Here is a 13,973-nt window from a genome sequence, read left to right on the forward strand (position 1 = left end):
TGCAGGGCCCAGAAGGGATAAGGGTTTGCTGAGACTCCTTGCCGAGATCCGAGGCTGTGCAGCCGGCAGCCTGAGAGGTGGCGGGGGTGGACACAGGCTTGTTCGGGCTTTTTCTGTGGAGTGGCCCCAGGAGGAACGTTGAGGCTGGCATGGCAGGTAGAAGCCTGAGGTGGGGGTGTGGTCACCAGCTTTTGTGGGCTGAGGCTGGAAGGGGACCAGGGTGGGAAAGGCATTGGGGCCCGAAGCATTTGGAAGGGAGAGGCGGGAGGGTATCCAGTGAGTGGGTGTTTAATCAGTACTGGGTTGGATGGACATGAGGGACGGGGAGGGCGGGCTGGTGGGAGCCGGAGGAAGGGCCTTTGTCACATCCCACTTGTGTTTAGCTCAGAGTGGGGTAAGGTTTCCATTTTTACCTTGCTTCCATCCTGTCAAATTAACCTCTGTGCAACAGTGTTCTTTCAGTGAATACGGTGCTAATTAATTGGTAAGTAATTTCCCGTGCTCTTACTTTGATGACAGAACAAAATGGCGATTTCATTATTTTTTTTTTTTAGGTTAAACTTGAAGCCTCATCTGTTTGCTTTTGCACTGTGCACCGTGACGAACCTCAACATAAAATATTAGTCTTGGTTAATCCCCAGGACACGAAGACAGGTTGGTAGTTACTAATGGATTTAAAACACGGGGATTCTGGGGCGCCCGGGGGGCTCATTGGGTTAAATTTGGCTCAGATCATGGTCTCAGGGTCCTGGGATTGAGTCCCGCATCGGGCTCTCTGCTCAGCAGGGAGCCTGCTTTCCTCCTCTCTCTCTGCCTGCCTCTCTGCCTACTTGTGATCTCTGCCTATCAGATAAATAAATAAAATCTTACAAAAACAAAACCAAACACGGGGATTCTGATTTTATCGTTTACAACTGGCGGGAGGAACTATGTCGGAAATGGGGGCTGAACTCTGAGGCTGGACCTAGAGGAGTATCAAAGCCCGAGGGCTGTGTTCTCGGAGTTTCGACCGCTGACAGCTGGCACGTTATTCGTGTTTACCGACGCTCACGTGGATTTTTGTATTGACGCTGGACTCCCTCTCAGCCACGATGACTGTATTCCGAGCTGCTTTGGAGGGAAGCCCTTGCTGGTCTCCTTAATAACATGCAGGGGTGCATGCACAGGGTGGCGCCCGTTTGTGCGACTGTCTCACCGCCCTGGGCCTCGGGAGGCGTCTGATGGTCTAGTGAGTTGCCCGGGGCCACGCAGCCGGGGCCTGAGAGGGAATTTTTGCCAGGTGATGGTCAGGTGAGGTTGTATTTCTGGTGGGGAAGTTTATGGAATCTGTAACTCATTTATTCTTCCTCCGCATCATCAAGAGGCCATTGGTGACTGGTTTCAGCTCCTTGGAGTGAGTGCTGAGTGGGTATGAGGCAGGGAGCTGGGGGAGGCAGGGAGCTGGGGCTGTGGGCTGTTGGGCGGCAGGAGGTGGGGAGGAGGGGTTAGAGGTCTTTTGCTAGACTTTGCAAAGGGAGCTTCTCCTGGCTTTCCGGCTCCCCAAGAGACAGACCTTTGCCTTTAACCCTTGCGTGCCTGTCTGGGCTTTGTGCTCAGAGGACGGCCTGCCTGAGTGGTGTCGCAAAGCCCCAGGTGACATCCTCGATGGGATACGTTATTCAGCACAAAAGACTGTTGTTCGTGCTGCTTTTCTTGTGAATCTGGAGACGCAAGTGCGCTCAGCTAGCTGTCTGGGAGTTTTTTTTTTTTTTTTTTAAAGATTTTATTTATTTATTTGACAGAGAGAAATCACAAGTAGATGGAGAGGCAGGCAGAGAGAGAGAGAGGGAAGCAGGCTCTCTGCTGAGCAGAGAGCCCGATGCGGGACTCGATCCCAGGACTCCGAGACCATGACCCGAGCTGAAGGCAGCGGCTTAACCCACTGAGCCACCCAGGCGCCCTGTCTGGGAGTTTTTGAACGTTGGCAAAGCCTCTTCATTGCTCCGAGCCTGAGGGTCGGCTGAGCTGTGTGTGAGAGCTTCTGGGTTGAGGTTTGGGACCCCTTTCTGTCCCCCAAAGCCAGCCTGCCATGAACAAGGGAGGCTGTGAAAACCCCAGGCCTGCGCCTTTGCTTTGAATTTGGGACTCCCCCACCAGGTTAGTGAAAGTGACAAGATGTGCCCACGGGCACTCCTCGGCGAACAGATTGTCAAAAAACTCAAAATATCATTTGTCGATTCTAAGAAAATGTCCAAATAGCAGCAGCAGCCCTCCCCTTTTTTCCGGCATTTAACAACATCCTGGTTGTAGGTCTTTAATGATCATTTGCATAATGTAAACCTATGACTGATTCCTAAATCTGTTTTCTATTTATACTGTACTTAATTTTTTGGTTGTTTTCAAGAATGCATTGTAATAAATATTCATAAGGTCCGAGCAATCTCACTCCGGACCTTTCCTTATATATCATAGTGCTCGAAACAATGTTTTCAAATGTCTTCCCACTGGCTGGGGCTCTATGGCGCTCGCTGAAATTTTGCACGCGTTCCAAACACCGTACAGGTATAATCCATACCTCACGCTCTTCAATCTAGTATTGAGAAGCCAACGCAACTGCATAAATGCACTTCCCGTAGCTTGAAGCAAACGGACTCGAAGCAGCTGATGGTATCCCTAGACTCTCTTTCAGTCTATCCCTAGACCCTATCCAGTGACCTGTTTGCCACTTCCCTGCTGGGCTCTATGGTGACCTTTGGTTCTATGGTCCCTGGTTCCTTTGTAATTCTGTTGGAAGGGTTATGTCTGGGAAGACCCGGGGGTATGTATGCGTGTGCATGTGGTTAGATGGATCTCACGCTGTTTGATAAGCCCTGTCCGTGCATGCATTAACTATGGAGAAGTTGGTTGAAGCCATCACAGCCATTTGGGACAAGCCCACAAGCAAAGGAAAATCACCCCGGAGTTCTGAATTCCTGGGCGGGGGGTGGTGGGGGGCAAGCAGTTAATACTCATGACCCGCTGTTGTTAGGATGTAAGTAATAAGTCTCTAGCTCCCCCGTTGAAGAAACTGGGAAGGCATGTTCCAGAAAGGTGGTTTGGGAAGCACATTCCTTTGTCCCCATGGGGTTCAGTCTGGACTGTTTCTCAGTCAGAGGCTGGTCTGTCACCAAGGCTGCTGAGGACCCCCCACATTGTTTAGCTACCTCGGTATTTCTCAAGGGCCTTTTCTTTCATTTCTTTCCCCTTGTTTTGTTATTCCTCCTATTTTTAAATTATTAACTGATGTCAGCTGTTTACAGAGAGAAAAAAAATGACTCCTTATCAAAAAAAGCTGTGGTCTTTTTCCTATTTCCTGCATTAAATCAAAACTGCTGACCCTCGCATGCCAGAGTCCCATCAGCTGATGGCCTTTTGCCTTTCTCGTTTCCTGCAATTTGCAGAATAGAATCGGATGAACCTGGGTGGCGGTGTCAGAGACAACGAACTTGGTGTCCTGGCTCTGCCACCTGACAGGGGACCCAGAGGTGTGATTTGGTCCGAGCCAATTTTGTCATTTGCAAAATGGGACATCCTGCTTGTAGGGTGCTTGGGGGAATGAAGTCCTGTGTGATAATCTGGACCTCGCCCCGCCACGGCCCCGGGCAGAGAGCAGGCATGACCCTAGCAGAATTCTTCCATCGTGGCGTGCCTCTGCCTGCTTTTCCTTCATCTTCCGGTGTTGTGTGATAGAAGTCTGGGATTTTAGTTTGCGAGGCCTTCTTGTCCACTGTGGGCCAAACGTTGGCCGCTGAATTCCCTCCCTGGTGAATTCTGCTTGCATACCTTATGGATAGGAAGGCAGTACCACGATAGGCCGGGTTAGTCTGTTTTTGAACAACCCTAACTGTAAAAGAGTTGTTCCTTCTACTGATCCCAGACTGCCTCATTGGATGAGGCATGCAAGGTCATGCAGTCCATCCACAAACAACCAATGATCAAGGAGGCTGTGTCTCTACACAGAGAAAGGCACTGATGGTAGTTCTCATCCTCAGAAAGCACAGTGAGCCCCGGCACAGAAGGGAGGCTGCTGGAAATCAGACGTGACCTGGGATTGCATTGATGGAAGGATGAACCCCCAGTGCAATTAGAGCTCCGTTCTCTTTGGTGCCGGTCAGGCCCCCCAGGAAGCCAACTGGCTCTTCTCCGTGGAGAAGACCCGGGTGATGAGAGGGCTTGAAGACCATTTGAACAAGGTTTGCGGAACCCAGGGCTGTTTGGCTTTGGAGGAGGGATGCGGGGTTCCGGAGGCTCACCATCAAAGGGCTGTTTCGATCATTAGATTCAGTATTTTCCAAGATGATTTTCCGTGGTGCAACTGAATTCCAGAAGGAGAAAAAGGATGGGTGATCTTTGGAGTTTCAGTTCAATCCTAAATGTATCAAGGAAAAAGTTTTCCTTTCCCAAGAACATGCCTTTGATGCTTCGCTAACCCTTGTTCATCTTAAAAACAAAGGCAAAAAAGAAAATAGGTCTCCCAGCTGAGAGCCCATAGGTAGAATTGAAAGAGTTGTCTAAGATTTATTTTTGTTACAGCCAATGATGCCTCCTTTGTGGTAGGGCTAATAAGGTTGGTGTATGATTCTGTCGGAATGAGAAAGGTGCTGTCTGGGGACCGCTGGCTTCTAGTCTGGGATGGCTTGTTTTATTCTAGGACAGCTCTGGTAGAACATTCTTAAGGAGTCCAAACTGATATGCCCGTATATCTCCTCCCTGACATGATGCCCCCCCTGGGGCTATCCCAGCCTTTAGGTATGACTCCTCCCCAGGCTTGGGCCAACTGCTGAGGCTGTCACACATTTCTCATTCTTCCACTGTTCCTCCCATCATGTGGGCTCCAGAGCTCATTTAATCCTGGATTCTTCCTTCACTCAGATCGGGGCTTCTCCCAGAACATGGCGTCCAGGATCCACGTCATGGGTGCTGCTGTGGAAAGAGCCCGAGTTTTTGGAGTCAGTTAGACTGGACTTCAAGTCCTCTGTGCCTGGTGAGAGAGTTGGCCCTGGGTTCAGTTACTGAGCATCTCTGAGCATCAGTTTCCTGTCTTTTTACTCGGTGGTCTGGCCCAGCAGCAAGGCATCACCAGGAAGCCTGTTAGAAATGCAGGAGCTGGGGGCGCCTGGGTGGCTCAGTGGGTTAAGCCGCTGCCTTCAGCTCAGATCTTGATCCCAGGGTCCTGGGATCGAGTCCCACATCGGGCTCTCTGCTCAGCGGGGAGCCTGCTTCCTCCTCTCTCTCTGCCTGCCTCTCTGCCTACTTGTGATCTGTCAAATAAATAAATTAAATCTTAAAAAAAAAAAAAAAGAAATGCAAGAGTCTGGGTCCCACTCAGACCTGCTGAGTTAGAATCTATACTTTAACAAGATCCCCAAGTAACTGGTACACATTATTACCACCTAAGAAATGCTTGCTCAGGAGCAGCAAGACACGCATGGTGGCGGAGAGCTTTTCCCATTCTCCTCGGACGTTCTTCTGCCAACTTAGCCTTAGTGTGCCTTGGTATTTCAGTAGAATCAACCCAAGGTTGACTTGTGTCCAGCTTACTATTAGCTCATTACTGTGCATGTCTGGTTTCTGGGCTTTTTATTTTTTCTATTTTTTATTTTTTAAAAAGATTTTATTTATTTATTTGACAGAGAGAGACGTATTGAGAGAGGGAACACAAAGGGGCGGTGGGGGGTTGGGGGCAGGGAGAGGGAGAAGGAGGTAGCCTGATATGGGGCTCGATCCCAGACCCTGGGATCACGACCTGAGCCGAAGGCAGACGTTTAGCGACTGAGCCACCCAGGCAACACCGTTTTTTTTTTTTTTTTAAAGATTTTATTTAGCTTCTGGGCTTTTTAAACACAAACTCATTATTAAGACCTGGCCCCATCCTCCCAAATTTGTGGAGTTGATGTTTTAAACTTTCAGTAAAGACTACTTTTATTCCCATTATATATATAAACAGATTTCTTACGACATAATTCCCATACTGTACAATTACCCATTGAAAGCATACAGTTCGATGGTGGTTAGTATATTCACAGAACTGCACATTTGTCACCACATGTCCTTCTCACTACCCCTAAAGGAAACCCACCTGCCTCCCCTGTGTACCACTTCCTTCTGCCCACCTCTCTTCCTCCTCAGGCAATCCATTCTGTTTCTGTGGATTTGCCTATTCTGGAGATTGTGTATGAATGGGATCCTGCATTTGTTATGTCTGATTTCCTTCACTTAGCATGATGTTTTCAAGGGTCTTCCTGTTACAGATGTTTTAGTACTTGATTTATTTTTATGGCTCAGAACTATTCCATTGTATAGATATACTGCCTTTGGCTCTCTATTCATCAGTTGATGGGCCTTTGGGTCATTTCTGCCTTTTGGCTCTTATGAATGAGACTACTGTGGAAATTCATGTGCAAGGTTTTGGGTGGGTAGATGTGCCTCTCTCTTTTCTAGTCGGTGTTTTTATTTCCTTCAGAAAGTGCAGCTGCTGGATGACATGACAGTTTTATTTTAAATTTCGTGAGGACCCCCCCAGACCTGTTTTCCACAGTGGCTGCCCCAATGTATGTTCCCACCAGTTGGGCGCGAGTGTTCCTTTTCTCCACATCCTCACCAGTAGCTGATATTTCTTGTCTTTTTGCTACTAGCCATTCTAACAGATGAGGAGGTGATGTCTCATTATTTTGGTCTGCAGTGCCCTGATGGTTGGTGAACACTTGTCATGTACCTGTTGGCCGTGTGTGTGTCTTCTTTGGAAAAATGTCTATTCATGTTATGTGTGTTCTGAGACTCCGTTTCCAATGGGTGCAGGAGGTGTTTTCCCACAAAACACCAACTAATTCTCCTCATACCAGCTGGGTGTTACACCATTCAACTCACTTCTGACACTATCCACCCATTCAGAACTGAGTTGAATGGTGTAATTCAGTTGTAATGGTGAATGGGGTTACACCATTCAATTCAATTCTGATGCTATCTTCCCACAGGTAGATGGGACAGGGTAGAGGTAGATGTGCCCTTAGAAGCATAAAAGTTTAAAATTTTTATTACGCTCAGTTCATCTATGTTTGGTTGCCTATGCTTTTGGTGTCCTATCTAAGAAAACTTTGCTTGTTGGAAGAGTAAGTCTTTCTGTCCAGTTAGATGAACTCTTCCTTGCATCAGATCCCATGGGGTAAGGGTTTAGTCCTACAAGACTTTCCCACCCCCTTCAGACACCAGTTGCAAGCCCAGATTGCTCCTTTGACTTCTGACCAACTGGCTACAAATTGGAGGTTCCCACAACCTTCTCTTTGAACTTCAGATCCCAATTGAACAACTAGGTTGTTAGCTGTGCTTCAGAAGTCAGAGTTTCCCACTTCTTTAGTTTGATTTGTTTGCTAAGGAGGCTCACAGAACTCGGAGAAACATTTGACGTACTACGTTACTGGCTTATATCAAGGGATACAACTCAGAACAGCCAGATGGAAGAATTGTATAGGGCAGCGTATGGAGAGAGGGCGAGGGGCTCCTCATTTGCACCAGCCTGGAGGCTCTCTGAACCCTCTCCTTCATGGTATGGATATGAGAGTTTAAATCATTGGCCACTGGCAGTTGATTTGACCTCTAGCCCCCTCTTCTCAGAGGTCAAGGTGATGGGACTGAAAGTCCCCAGGACAAATCACATGTTTGGTTCTCCTGACAACCAGCCTCTATCCTTAGGAGCTCCAAAAGTCGTCTTGTTAACATAACAACAGACACTTTTGTCCCTTAAGAAATTACAATAGTTTTAGGAGCTCTGCCAGAAACTGGGGATGAAGATCAACTATGTATATAAATTGTAAGTTACGGTATCACATGGATCCTCTGCCCATTTTGTAATCAGATTGTTTGTTTGTTTGTTTGTTTTGCTGTGGAATTGTAGGAGTTCTTTATATATTTTGAATGCTAACCCTTGATCACCTACATGATTTGCAAATGTTTTCTCCTATTTGGTGGGTTGCCTTTTCATTTTGCTGATGGTTTTCTTTGCTGTGCAGAGGCTTTTCAGTATGATGTAGTCTCACTTGTTTATTTTGCTTTTGTTGCCTTTGCTTTTGGTGTCAGATCCAAAAAAGTCATTGCCAAGACCAATGTCAAGGAGTCATTGTGGTTTTTAAAAAATTTTATTTATTTTATGTTTATTTTTATTTTTTAGAGTCACGGTGGTTTTGATTTGCATTTCCCTGATGACTAGTGATGTTGAACATCTTTTCAAGTGTTTACTGAACATTTTTATATCTTCTCTGGAGAACTATCTATTCAGACTCTTGCCTGTTTTGTTTTTTTTTAAGATTTTATTTATTTATTTGACAGTGAGAGAGACACCGTGAGAGAGGGAACACAAGCAGGGGGAGTGGGTGAGGAAGCAGGCTTCCCTCTGAGCGGGGAGCTCGATGCGGGACTCGATCCCAGGACCTTGGGATCATGACCTGAGCTGAAGGCAGAGGCTTAATGACTGAGACACCCAGGGGCCCCTCTTTGCTTCTTTTTACTTTGGATTATTTGTGTTCTTGGTTTTGGGTTGTAGGAGTTCTTTATGTATTCTGGATATAAGATCCTTCCTATATATATGATTTGCAAAAATTTTCTCCTGTTCTGTGGGTTGTCTTTTTACTTTCTTGATAGTGTCCTTAGAAGCACAAAAGTTTAAAATTTTTATTAAGCTCAGTTTATCTGTGTTTGGTGGCTTGTACTTTTGGTGTTATATCTAAGAAAACTTTGCTTGTTAGAAGAGTAAGTCCCTCTATCCAGTTAGATGAACTCCTCCTTCTGGCCATTTAGTTAATGTCATTTAACCTTCCGAAGGTGTGCGTTCTTTTTTTTGGAATTTTAGGTTTATTTATTTATTTTATTTTTGAGTAATCTCTGCACCCCACATGGGGCTCGAAATCATGATCCTGAGATCAAGAATCTTGTGCTCCACTGCCTGAGCCGGCCAGGTGCCCCTGAAGGTGTGCATTCTTTATTTCTAAATCCAAGAAATTGTTTTTAAATGCTGGTTTTTATTTTATTTCATTTTTTTAAGTAGGCTTCACACCCAGTGTAGAACCCCTTGTAGGGCTTGAACTCAAAATCTTGAGATCAAGACAGGAGTTGAGATCAAGAGTCAGCGGCTTAACGAATGAGCCATCCAGGCACTCCCGAAAATGCTTTATTTATTTATTTATTTTTTAAAAATTCATGCAGTTATTACACACATAAGCCATTATTTAACATACATCTCTCATTCATCCACAAGGAGATTTAAGGAGCTTTTATGAAATGCATGTCTGAAATTAAGAATGGCAGGAAATCTGGCCAATGAAATTAAGATTACTTATGTTTAATTATTTTCCTAACGCTAGCCTGGAACGCTTGTCAGAAGAGGGAGTGAGGCCAGTGTGTCTTCTTTGGTCCTGGTGAATTCCTGCTGATTTTAAATCCTGTCTCCCTTTTTCTGGGGTCATTACGGACCATCTTTTATCATTCACTCTAGACTGTCCTCAGGAGGAGATGTTCAGGGAACCAGGCATTGGTTCCAAGATCTACATCTTCCCCTGACACACTAGGATAAGCACTAGTTCATTCTGGGGTTCTCTGGCCTCCCATGCTCCCTGAGATTAAGGGTTACAGCCCTAGGATCACATTTGTAGGATTTTTTTGGCCCCTGGGACATCAGTTCACTGTGTCTAGAGACTTGAGCTTCTCTGAAAGCAGCCAATGCAGCCGTCTTGCCTTTCCACTATTTCCAGTTACCAAACAGCCTTGCTCCTCATTTCAAGACCCTCCACCTTCCCCGTGAAGCTGTGATCATTAATGCATCTGGCTAGGGTGCATTCCTCCCTCCGCGTTCTCGCCTCGGACTCGAGCCAGCCTCCCCAGGCTGCGCACTCTATTTTCCCAGCCTGCCTAGACTTACTCAGTGCTCCAGCCTTTCCCCTGTGATCTCAAAGGATTGTGCCCAGCCTGGGGACCTGGTCCTTGGTTATGAGGGGCCGCCCATCCTCTATACTTAACTCTTTTAACCTCTGACCCCTTCTGTTGGAAGGTCTTTCTGCAAGGTTCTGGGCCACATGTATCATTTTCCTAGATGATCCCTACCTGTTTTCCTTGTTAGGAAACTTGCCAGATTTTTTTATCCCCAGCACATTTCTGACAAGTATCTGTTCAGCGTTTTTTTTGTGTGTGTGTGTGTGTTTGTTTGTTTTTCATATGAAACCTAGTGGTCAGATGATCAGAGGGGATGACGAAGAATGTCCAGAGGCTAATGAAAAATGGCAATTTAGGGGCACCTGGGTGGCTCAGTGGGTTAAAGCCTCTGCCTTCAGCTCAGATCATGATCTCAGGGTCCTGGGATCGAGTCCTGAATCAGGGCCTCTGCTCAGCAGGGAGCCTGCTTCCTCCTCTCTCTCTCTCTGCCTGCCTCTCTGCCTACTTGTGATCTCTCTCTGTCAAATAAATAAAGTCTTAAAAAATTATAATTTATAATTAAGCCAAATGAAGGAGAACTAATGCCACAGTGCTACAGAAGTTTCCAGAATAAAGGGCCATTTGGGTCTTGCTGGGTGTAGGGAGGGGCCAACCTTAGTTCTTGGTAGGGAAGTGGTGATCTGGTCAAAATAGGGGGCAGGAATTGTCCACTATCTATTTCCTGGGACCTCTGGTTCTCTCTCCGGGCATTTGAGCTCACCGGTGGTCACATGATGATCACAGAGGCTTTTCCTCTGCCAGGGCTGGGGCTTCTGGACCTGAAGGAGTGCCTGCAGAGGCACAGGGGACCTGGAAGGTGCCCCCCCCCAACCAACTCCCAGCATCTCTCCATGTTGGAGGGTCTGGCTATGACTCAGATCAGTTCCTTCTTTGAATATTTTGAAGTTTCCTTTCACAGAACCTTCTCCTTACGTTCCCAGCCCTTGGCTGCAGGGAGGCCATGCTGAGGGCAGGGAAAGCGAGGCCGGGTGATGCTCTGGAGGACAGGGGGCTTCTGGGGCTTGAGACATGGGTCCTGTTTGGATCTTCAGCCCTGAGCAGAATGTACCATGCATGACCACATGGGAGGAGAAGCCAATAGATCCTCTGGAGGTGCTTAGCGTCCAGGGGAGGGATGCTGAGGCCTTGCCTGGCAGGCAGGGCCCGGGTTGGAGAAACAGTGGGGATCACAGGATTGGGGGTGGATGGCAGGCGCGGAGACGAAGGGCCGGAAGTAGCTTGGATTGCAGCTGGGCTTGGTGGTGCTGTCAACAGTGCTAGGTGATTTGGAAGGAAAAATTTGCAGTGAGGATAAGTTGAGCTCAGTCCGAAGGGTCTGTGGGACCTCAGATTGGAAGGAGGGTTCTGGGTGGAGCCCTGTGCCCTGGGTGCACCGTCAGGGTGGGACCCATCACTTTTGAGTTGGTCCTCGGTCATGTCTCTGGTCATGTTCATGTCTCTGGTCATTTCCTGTGGCTGATCTTCTTAGGTGGACGGTCAGTTCTATGAGCAGAGGGTGCTCTTCCCAGAAGGTGTTGGCTAAATTCTCATCGGTCCCTGTGCAGGGCAGACAGACGTGAGCTGGGGAGGCGGCGAGGCTGACAAACAGAAAGCAGGATCCTTCTGGAGAAGGCGGTGGGGGGAGCGACTGTTTGCTGTCTTTACCACATGTTGACTTCTCTGATTAGAACATCTCTCCCCCTAGCTTGCTTGGATCCAGGACGTTTTGTGACCAAGCATAACATTCATCCTTCAAATTGCTGCTAATTTATTTACAGTTTTTGGTGATTGCATGTCATGTGCACCCTGAGAAAAACAAGCAGGGAATCAAAAAATGATGATTTTTTCCTGGAAAAGCATGCCCATGCTAGGCCTTCAGTGACAGCAAGAGCCAAGGCAAACATTCAAAGGAAACTGGAAACGGTGCGGAGCCCGCCTTCCCGGTGGCTGTCATAGGTCTGGTGGGATTGCGACACGCTGGGCCCGAGTCCAGGCCAACTTGGGACTGCCTTCGGGTCAGGTGGGTGCTGGGTCGGGGGTGAGGGGTTGGGGATGGCAGTTGTCCCCCTGAGCTGCCCAGGGGTCTTCAGAATTGGGGAACCCTGCCGGGGACGCTCCTCACTTTTGAGCATGCTATCTAGACTTTGGGGGGTGGGGCAAGGTTGGAAGGTCCGAAGGTGGCGGTTGAAGGGTTCTGGGAACTTTTGACACCCAGAAGGGGAACCACTAGGGCAGCTCCTTGTCTTGAGTGTGTCTTAAAGTGAGAGGCCTGGCTTCCTGGCAGGGGGCATGGATGGGGCTTAAACACAGCTCTGCTTAGCAGGACGGGCCTGTCAATCTGACCCAATGAAATGGGGGCTTCTGGATGTGCGGTAAGAAGCAAGCTACTATGGGGGTTGGATGGAGGCAAGGCTTGCAGGCCTGGCAAAATCTGATTTTCAGCACGAGAAGTAATTGCACTTTTTCTGCTTTGAAGCATGAGGACCCCACACATTCACGAATCCTAGTGTCCAGGAACCACCTGGTTATTTGACACTCCACTGGGGTAGCTTCCCATGATCGTGTGGACATTGGAGCTTGGTGTTTTTTTTTTTTTTTCTCTAAAGGTTTTATTTATTTATTTGACATACACACACACACAGAGTACAAATAGGGGGAGCAGCAGCGGGAGAGGGAGAAGAAGACTCCCCTCTGAGCAGGGAACCCGTCATGGGGCTCCATCCCAGGACCTTGGGATCATGACCTGAGCCAAACAAAGGCAGAGGCTTAACCAACTGAGCCATCCAGGATCGGGGTGTTTGGAGTCTGTGCCTGCCTTTTGGGTAAAGCAAAGATCAACGTCAGCCCAGGACAGGCCTCTCGTCCCCCCCCTTCCACTCTGGTAGAGTCCCACTTAAGTAGGTTTGACAGTTAGGGGGAAAAGAGTTCTGGCCAGGGAGGCAGCTTCAGTTTAGAAACCTGCTCTTTCTTGCTGCGAAGGCGACCCCCCAGGTTCGGGAGGACCTGATTTCACTTAAGCCAGAGGAGCTCCACGCCTGAAACGGAGGGTTCTGTTTTCCTTGGGCAGCGACGGATGCAGATTGAAAAACTATTCGCAGTGACAGCATCGTGTTTTGGGAACACATGTTGGCTATTGTTTGGGATTTTCTTCTTGATTCCCTGTTAATTTATGGCACTTACTGTGAGTTGGATTTCAACGTAGGGGAAAACAGCATCCCGCAAACAAAGACATGTCATTCTTACCAAGGGACTAATGGTATTTGCAAAACAGGGAAGGTCCAAGGAAAATATTTCTAGTGCCAGGGATGGAGCCATTGTCTGGGGCCGGGGGTGCGTCTGGGAGGCATCTGACGGTTTTACCAGTGCACTTTGGGCTGTCTGCACTCTCTCTCTGCCTCCCTTGCCTCGGTCCAGCTTGGTGATTTTAAGATTCCTTTCCTCGATGCGCTAGCTTTGGCGCGGGCTTCTCTCTGCTCCAACACCTTGCAGCCCAGCTGACGTTCAGGGTCCAGGCACCCCTTCTTGTCCCTCTTCCCTGAGTTAAAATCTAGACTCATGAAAACAAAAATTGCTTAAGGCAAGAAAGGCCCGAGAACCACAGGGAAGCCTGTTGCAAACATACCGCAAACCAGATGTTTCTTCCTCCGTGGCAGAGAGGCGCCCGAGTTCACGGGGCATCTGGGGAAGTGTTTTCCTTTAAGGAAGACATCTGTATGGAAACGGTCGCCCGAGTAATGCGATGTGACAGTTGCTATGTCAACTTGCGTATTTTTCCCCTCCCCTTAAATTATTGACCTGCTCACTCAATGTTGCATAAAAGTCATGCAATGCCTTGGAATGTGTTTATGTGCTGTCCTCTGCCAGAACTTTTCAGCCTTTTTTTTCCCCCCCTACGTGTATTTTGCTTTTGAGAAAATGGCCTGTCACTTTGGTTTAACTGTGCTCTTTTTTTTTTTTGGTCCAACTACATATTTCTTCGATTTGTAACGAGGCAATCA

The 13,973-nt window shown here is 47.8% G+C and overlaps 1 protein-coding gene across 3 annotated transcripts in view; it reads left to right on the forward strand.

The window, feature by feature from the left end:
* LOC309867540 (protein FAM169B-like) overlaps positions 1–13,973 on the forward strand; it is an 87,341-nt gene that overhangs the window by 22,955 nt on the left and 50,413 nt on the right. For all 3 annotated transcript variants that reach the window (XM_082736491.1, XM_082736492.1, XM_082736493.1), the window contains one exon: positions 555–654. In XM_082736491.1, the coding sequence (XP_082592617.1) occupies positions 555–654 (100 nt within the window). The remainder of the gene's footprint in view (positions 1–554; positions 655–13,973) is intronic.

Source organism: Mustela nivalis, assembly GCF_964662115.1.
Source record: "Mustela nivalis genome assembly, chromosome: 6".
NCBI lineage: Eukaryota > Metazoa > Chordata > Mammalia > Carnivora > Mustelidae > Mustela > Mustela nivalis.